Source organism: Saccostrea cucullata, unplaced genomic scaffold, assembly GCF_032062105.1.
Source record: "Saccostrea cucullata isolate Sc308-1 unplaced genomic scaffold, CSIRO_AGI_Scuc_v1 ctg156, whole genome shotgun sequence".
Classification (NCBI taxonomy): domain Eukaryota; kingdom Metazoa; phylum Mollusca; class Bivalvia; order Ostreida; family Ostreidae; genus Saccostrea; species Saccostrea cuccullata.
The window spans coordinates 385573-394447 of record NW_026930700.1 but is presented as its reverse complement, the minus strand read 5'-3'; the positions used below and the strand labels follow the sequence as shown (position 1 = coordinate 394447).

Sequence of the window (8875 nt, the reverse complement as noted above, 5' to 3'; positions counted from 1 at the left end):
TTAAGTGATTCAATAACTAGCAGTTCATATACATTATAATTTGGCACTGTGCCATTCATAAGTACATCTAATAAACTCTTATTCTTCCTGATTTATTCTTAAAATATATTTCACCGGCAGCTTTTGTGCAAAGCTATGAATATAATGAAATAAGGTTAAATCAAAGGATGATCAACAATGTTTTTAAAAATGATTCAAACATTGTTCATACCATTATAAATGAACGAATACAGCAGTGCTTTAGCATTCAAACTTTAAATACAGGCTAGCTTGAGATTTCTTTGCAAAATAAAATCTATAGATTGAAGGATATCATTGATAAAACAATACAAAATCTTTCAGATGATATTCTCAAAGGTTAGAAAAATCATTAAAAATGATATATTGCTTAAAACATCTCTGTTTAAAGGTTCTGAAAAATCATTAAAATGGCATATTGGTACATGTACTCAAAAAGTCACTATTATAAATCTTTAAAAACTTTAGTAATACTCTATGAAAAAGAGTAATGAGATAAACAAAAATAATGAGTATTTCAATAAAAGTTGCATTGAGATTCATTGCATTAACATTTAAAAAACATTTTGTTCAATTCAAAGAATTTATATAAACGGCAAACAAACTTAAAACTATAACACTCTTTAAAGCTGAATCAAAATACCAGCTGAGAGTTCATGTAATCAAAATATACAAGAACACTCACCTTTACATAACATATTATTTTATATTCAAAATTAAAGACCGTTCTTACAAAGATCTTTTCCTTGAGACCACTTGATTTTTGTCAACACGTCACTTCCTATGACTGCGTCATAATGAGGCTTGTCCTCTCACACACTATCTTGTCCTGAACCAGCTGATCTTCTTTATCGTCTCTTGGTATACTTTTCAGTGGACTTTCTTCTGTGATTTGATCACGAGTTTCAATGAAACTTGTCGATTCTTTTGAGTCATTTTCACTCAAAAACCGATCAAATTCCTGGGCTGTTGGACTTTCAATGTCCACCACGATTGTGCTTCTGTCTTCACGTGGCCTCATCAAATATCGGCGTGGATAGACCATGATGATTGCACTGGCTGTCATAGATACCGATGCTAAGAGAAATGGATAGTGGTAATTTTTGGTGTTCTCGTACATCCAACCTGAAAAGTTATTTTGAATCTTATTATTTAAAGTCATACCACTTATTCTTATCGTTTTCAACGTCTCTTTATCTTGCTACATTTAGTATTGTTCACATATAATGAGCGTTAAGTCGATTATTACTTGATTAAGGGGGAAAAAATGGAGAACTACGTATTTTAAAATAGTTTCAATAAATTTACACCAAAGGAAAGAGAATTCTGCCCAAGATAAAATTTAAAAAATATATTTGCGTTGCTCTAAAAGTTTTCAACGTATTTGATTATGGGCTAGTGCACATCTCATGAATTTTATGTGAAGTTTATGTACATTTCCTTTTAGTGTATTTTCTATGGTTTAATATAGGATGCACATATATTTCATTCAAGAAAAAATCAGTCTAATCACTACCTGCCACAGGAGCTCCGAGAATTTGGCCTATAGACATTTTAGCTAAAACTACTGCATATGGAAGGGAAAGTTTATTTTGCCCAAACATTTCCATCAGAATTGCCGGAATTAAGGATCCTCCATTGGCGGCCATGCTCGCCCCAAACAAAATACAGTAAACTACTAGTCCGCCATAGCCAGTGTCCACCAGCAAGAATAAAGTTGACAGACCACCAATTAAATAAAAGAAAATGTACTGATTTATAGCCTTGAAGATAGGATGGACCTTGTGGAAGTCTGCAATGAGTCCCTGTGATATTTTGGCAATGGTGATAGAGATTCCAATGATTGAATACAAGATTGCAGCATCATTATCGTTAATATGCAAATGAAACTGTGCGTATGCTGCAAGATGTCCATATATTATTGAAGAACCAAAGGCAAAGAGAAAATTATTTGTTGAAACGAAGTGGAAAACTAAACTCTTGAGAAACGTCCAGTCATTTGGTTCAGGTACATGTGATGATGCACGTCGCCCCTTCTTTTTAGTAGGATTTTCATTTTCATCTGTATTTGGAAGAGGACGATAGAGAAGTCCAAAAACACACATGTGAAGAGCAATTCCTCCCATCATCATAAACATCCCCTTCCAGCCATATTCGTTCTCCAGATGTCGAACAACTGGCGGGAAAATAAAGGCGCCGACTCCGCCACCGGCCGACGCCACACCGACGGCAAGGTTCTGTATCTTTCTATGCTGGAAATACTTTGGCACAGCAAGACTCCCACTCATATAGGCAATTCCACAACCTGAACCTTTAAATAATTCAAAAATGAATTTTTAAAGTATGATAAAACAGCTCGCTGTACTAAGTGAAAGTACGTCTGCTCAAAACTTTGCCTTTTGGTTTGTTTCTCTTAAATTAAATTGAATTGAATTGGTATGCCTCAAAATGCAAACTTTTGAATGTAACAATTTCAGGGAATTTAGGAACAGTAAGTGTGGATTTAACCTCATATGGTTGACAATTTTATATGAATTCGTAGATCAGCAGAAAAGGTCATCTAGACACATTTGTTTTTGATGAATGGCCAATGGAATTTCATTTAAAAAAATGTTAAGTACATGTACTAACGGAAGTAAATTTTGATTCTTTAGTAATTATGCGATTTTATTTCTGTTCCCTGAGATTTACATCAAAGGATGACGGTAACGTTAGTCTTATTGATGAATGTTTTATTCTTAAACAGCAAACATTTCTTACATAAATCAAAAATTAATTGAGGAAAAGTTAAATATGTTCACCATATGTTTTTCACGTAATTGAAATAAATAGGTATTTGAAATCGTGTCTATACGTTTTGCATAATACGCTTTCAGATTTATTTACTTAAAAATAAATGACAGTTTGTAAACAAAGTGTCTGACTGGGTTTATAAATAATTAAATCTGGTATGTTTTGCATACCTGTGATTACTCCGTAAAACAAACAGAGCAGGACGAGGTTGGTCGATAGAGTACTCAGAAGGAGGCCTCCACAGGTCAGAAGTCCCCCACAAAAAGTCACCACTCGCCATCCGAATTTATTGACCAACACTCCCGCTAGTGGCGCTGGAAAGAAAGATTTTATGAAAATAAAAAGTTTCCATTTTACTACAAAAAAAATCATTTAATTCTATTGCTTTATTTGGTTATTTCGAAGGTTAAAGTATATTTATAAACGTAAAGATGAGTGTAGTGAAATTGAAATTTTAAAAATATATTAATAATTGTTATTTTAGTAGGTGTGAGGTTATGATTACTACATTTTCTACGGGTAGCAAATCTTTTTACCGATGTGATACAGCGTGCTTTTTGAACAGTTCATTATCTTTTTTTTTTCATTAAAGGAACTTGGAAAATATTCTACCTTAAGTGACAAAAGCATTGACACTGCACCACCACATTTGCTGTCCTTTTTCAAAGAGAATACATGTATGATACTAGAAATCAGACTTACTAGAATGAGACGTCGTACAACTGACTTCAATGCGTCCGATACTTCTCTAACCTTTATTTACCAATATGGACTGGAAAAAACGTTGAGAAGAGAAACTTTAGTTTAAAAACAAAGACAATCTTGGTTTGTTGTATACGTACCTCTCTTAAGGTCTCTCACACAAGTTTCCTGAAAAATTGCAAAGTTACCTCTTCTGCAATATTGTCGTCTGCTGAAACTTACTAATAAGAAAGGTCATTGCAGTAATCAGTGACGAAATCCATGATGTCTCTGCTGCCCCAGTCTTAAAATTCTCAAGGATGACAACGTAGACCACACCAGAAGTGTAGGAGATTCCATAGACTAGGATCCTGATTACTGCAGCTGCAAGAACCACGACCCATCCGTAGTACAAGTTGTCCAAACAGGTTGTCATCTTTACCTGCTACGTAAGTATTGCCACCTAATCTTAACCTCATAGTCTGAAACTGAAGAAGCATATCTGTTAAGTTATTATGTTATTTTAATGTTAGATGGTGTTTAATTATTTATTTTTGGATATGTCAACGTTAGTAAAAACAAAGGTACATCAAAGCGTATTTTGAACAAAAATTTGAAGGGATGTTTATTCAGAACTCATGGCGTCTCTCATACTTCCCCTTGATGCATAAAATTGCAAGTTTTGAAGATTGAATATCCCATAATGCCCAAGATTTAATTTAACTAATAAAGATGTACATATATAACAATTCACTACAGAAATCCAGGCACCACAAAGAGCTACTTTTAGATGAAAAATTTGTACCTAACATGCTTAATAAACGAAAATGTTTGAAGAGTTTTGGTTTTACGCTGAACTTACGGTAAAGTATTTCTTAATATTTATCATGCAAATTTTATTCATGTATTTTATATTTAAAACATTGATTCACAGCGTTCCGCTTTGGTGTTCTGTCTCTTCATCCATCTGTTTCCGAGGATGCGTCAGCTGACAAGTACATATAGTGAGGGTCCAAAGTCCACAATGTAAAGTATATTACCATGAGTCGGTTTTCAAACAGATTCTTATTATATACGTATTGTATGTATTTATTTACTTATTTATACATTTTTACTTAAATATACTCTAGGAGTAAACCTAAGTTTGCAAGAAAATAGATTAGAGTTCATATGAAGTGTTTATAGATTGAAAAATCTGAGAGGAAAAATTGTATTTTTCTGTTCTATTCGAGTGTACAAGTACTTGTAGAAAGGACCTTTACCCATCATCACTCTTCGGAGTTGTTCATTGCTCAAATTAAAACACCTCATGTCAACAGTATTAATATAATCACTGTGATGTTTATCATAACCTGCAACATGTATCAATTGATCAAAGCTTCTCAATAACTTTTTATCAAATATGATTATATTGAGATTCCCTTTCGGATACCAATGGATGAGTATATACAGAAAGGGCAATTTCATCAGCATACCTGAAGCTTTTAATTTTTCAACATCTGTCTTTTGGGTTTAAAACATACCAAGGTAAATTATGAATAGAGTTGACATACATAACAGAGTCCTTTAAATCTAAACAAATTGTAAAGAAATCTTTTATTATTCCCACTCAGCTGATGTCACTTCAGTAAACAGTCATCGCATTGATATTAGGAAGGACAGTGGGAGGACCACTTTGTTTCTCCCTCAATTCTTACTTACTCAGCCCCTCCCCATATTAATGTTATTATCACATGTATTTTGCACCTTTTGGATACAATATTATTTTAAGACGTTTGACAGAGACTTTACAGTGCATATATTGAGTATGTGTGATACACATGCACAACTCAACTGAACAGCTCAATATTTACATGAACGTCCAGTGTGCGTGAAGACCTTGATTTAATAATACATAAGTAAATGAGGCTAGCCGACTTCAGTCTCCAATATATATTCAAAAACAGAGAATGTGACAAGAATTACGAGTGGAATATACTTATCAATCGTGAACTTACCTCATTTTCATTATGGCGGCAGCAAATGCAATATAGCAACATTGTTTAGTTTAGTTCACATAATTTGTGTTGTGATGCGCATGCATTTTGCTGCCTACAAATCGATGAACGAGTAGAAACTCTTGATCACGTGTGAAGGGCATGCTACATAAATAACACACGGAAGTTATTACTTAAAATTTAAAGTTGTTTGGTATACAAGTAAAGTGGCCTTAATACATGTATGTTGCAAAGTTGATTTTTAAAAATCACAACACTTAACATAAAAGAGACAAAAAAAAGTACAATCCTAACCGTTCTAAGAGAATAAAAATGTTCAAAAATATATACTGTCAGGTCAAGGATTAAAATTTATTGAACTCTTTCAGTGTTCCAAAACGGTAGAGTTCAGCTGATTTAAATGTTCACAACTTAACTTTCAACTGTTGTAATTGGAAACTGACCATAATACTGTAATTAAAAGTTACAACTAACTGTCCTCCACCAAATAATTTTATCTTAGTAAAGGTTTACTTACTTTTCCATGTCAAAATTATTCTGAGTAAATGCTGGGGTTGGCAGATTAATTAAATATTGTTTTATTAAACCACGTTGTCACGTTACATGACCATGGATTAAAATAGTTAAATCTCAAACAGCACTCGGTTCAAAGTCCATTGCTTTTTAACAAAAGGATGTGTGACTCTGTTTAAGAGAGGTACTTGAAGTGAGCATATCTATTTAAATAAAATTCTCAATCGTAAAAATTTAAAATATATATACACGTTTTTGTTAAATTTTATTTTTTAAGGAATATTTTATCCTTGGAGTTTCTTTTCTGCATATTGCAAGACTATATGTTGGTGGAATCGGGTAGGGGGTCGGACGAGAAAAGAAAAGGCATTAAAAACATATTTGGATTTTGTTGTTTGAAAAGTTAAAAGAAAAAAAGAAAACTTCATGTTATGCCATAACTGATAAATACACATCCAAAAATGCTTATTATATACGCTGTCATGTATATTTCCAACAATAAAAGATACCAGTTATATTTATTAGCTTAACAAACAAACAAAAAAGTGATGCATATATAATTTGTTTTTTTCCAATTACATTAGTTGTAACACGCACTTATCAAATCTTTGAAACATTAAAAAAAAGCTTTACATTATCTATGATGTTCAAATTTCTTCCTTTTTTCCCCTCGCCCTTTAAAGCTATAAAATCTTGTATTACTGTTTACAATTACTTTATAATTGAGGAATGAAATAAATAATGAAACTTTATGTACATTCGCTAACCAAGGCTTAACGATCCTAGGAGCGCTCCAAGAAGAGGATCGTAAACCCTTGTTAAGCAAAGATGTTATAAACATGGATTATTTTTAGTTTTAAATTTCATGATTTTTTATCTAAGAGTGTTTCTACCATGAAATATATAGAGATAACAAACAATATTCAAGCTCAAAAGTTAATTAAACAAAACAAAATAGGACCATGTGTCCATAAAGTGTCAGCTCACGACTTGAAATGGATATTCACTTTCCAGAAACTATATGTATGTCACATACTTCTTTGTGGCAAATTGCAACGAAAGTGAAACGTTCTAAAAAAACTTTAATGAACAACAATCAAGCTCAAAACTCCGTAGGTCTCTATATGAGTGAAATAAAATAGAAGGGAGGTAAAACAATTTACAATCAATAAATCAAAAGTTCAATGAAACAATACAAACTGGGAGCCAAGCAAACAGGGAATCCCAAAAACTTCAAGGTCGGACTAGGAGTCACACAGGAGAAAGCGTCCCTTGTCGATCGGTCATATCCGCCTGATGCTCCGTGTCATAACCATTATTTTTCAAGTAATTGGAAGTAATTGCAAATAATGGCCAAAGAATTTGCTTTAAAATCGTTAGTCAGCATTCGACTTAATGATAGATTGTACAAGTAACAAATTCATTGTATTGACCTCAGAACTTACGAAATGTTTATTTTAAATGGGACATTTGATTTCCTTGTTTCAATGACTTGCTTCATGAAAGAAATTGCACGTACGAAAAGCCTGCTCTTGCATATCGAATCAATTTGGAGACGTAAACTTCATATACAGGTGAAAAAGTTATACTGCTATATAAATAAGGGAAGTTGACGACCTACAAAATTTGATTTCTGTCTTTAAAAAAAACAATCATGTTTGAATTAATGCAATTGTTCAATATTGAGAACTATAAATGTACGTATATGTATAACCTTGGTAAATATATTTATTATAGCTTGAGGGGAAGAGGTGATCTTGTATTTTTGCCTTCTTTTATTTCATTATTATTATTTATGTACGTACGTACACATTGTTCTCCTGTCAATTGTTCACTTCTGTACTGTATCTGATTGTATTACTAGTATATTGTATATACTGATAGTCTGTAAAGCTTAAAGTAACAATAAAGAACATATATTTTATTTGAAGTTATTGTTGTTTTTTTTTTTGTTGTGTTACCATGGTTTTTTTCTGGAGCATTTTTTCATTTGCAATTGGTAATTTTATCCAAATATTAAACAATATATATTATGTCAATGTTAAAGTCGTAACAATAAAGAACATATATTTTGACGTTATCACTTTAACTTTGTTTCTTGTTAGAGTACCATTAACATTTTTTTCCAGTAAAATATACAAATATTAATCAAATAATTATGTCAGACTCTGTTGTATTTCATTTTCAAGCTCATTGTACATTTAATTCGCATATATTTCAATATAGAGTTAAAAGCCATGGCAAATGTTTTCTTCGTGTCATATACGTTTTTTGAATAATTTCTGCTTTATATGAATAAAAAAATATTTCTGCTAATAACGGAGTGCATTTAGTGCCCATATGGGATTTTTGACAGGTTGTTGAAGGTCTTGATCTCCAAAAACTACATTCAAAAAATTAAGCATCAACTTTGGTATACGATAAGAATGTTTTTTTTTTACAAAATGCAAATGACCAATGACAAGGAAAATCAATTTTGAGTTCCATCATTATTGGGAAAAGCAGTTGTCTAAAATGAAAATAGGTAAGATTTTATTTTAATTTTCTAATGTCCTTGGAGTTTTTAATTATCCACATCCGATTTACACAATTTGTTAGATATATTTTATACAGTACTGATTTTTTTTCCCCGCTGCTATTAATTAAATAAGAGTTCTTTCTATTTGTAATTTTAGTATCCTTTATCAACTGTGTCATACAATGATCAAGATCTGAAAATAATAGAAAACTATAATAACAACTGTAGTAACTAACTACTGATAAACTATAATAAACTGTAACATTATCCTATATCTCCCCCCAAGTCTTTTGGTAGGAAGTGTCCATTTAGTTTATAAATGAAGGAACTGAATGAAAAAGACTGATATTTAACA

General features: G+C 32.0%; 1 protein-coding gene across 2 annotated transcripts; it reads right to left on the bottom strand.

The window, feature by feature from the left end:
* Positions 1-397: 397 nt before the first annotated feature.
* LOC134229677 (monocarboxylate transporter 14-like) lies at positions 398-5581 on the bottom strand. 2 transcript variants are annotated; one of them, XR_009984222.1, is made up of 6 exons: positions 5490-5581; positions 3736-3980; positions 2982-3125; positions 1535-2329; positions 704-1143; positions 398-412 (listed from the first exon to the last, which is right to left on the bottom strand). XR_009984222.1 is itself a non-coding variant. In XM_062711445.1 (5 exons), the coding sequence occupies exons 2-5, from the start codon at positions 3926-3928 to the stop codon at positions 800-802; spliced, it is 1476 nt and encodes a 491-aa protein (XP_062567429.1). In that variant the 5' UTR covers positions 3929-3980; positions 5490-5581; the 3' UTR covers positions 479-799. The 2 variants fall into 2 exon arrangements, 1 of the variants encoding a protein (XP_062567429.1); XM_062711445.1 differs by lacking the exon at positions 398-412 and having other exon boundaries at positions 479-1143.
* Positions 5582-8875: the final 3294 nt, after the last annotated feature.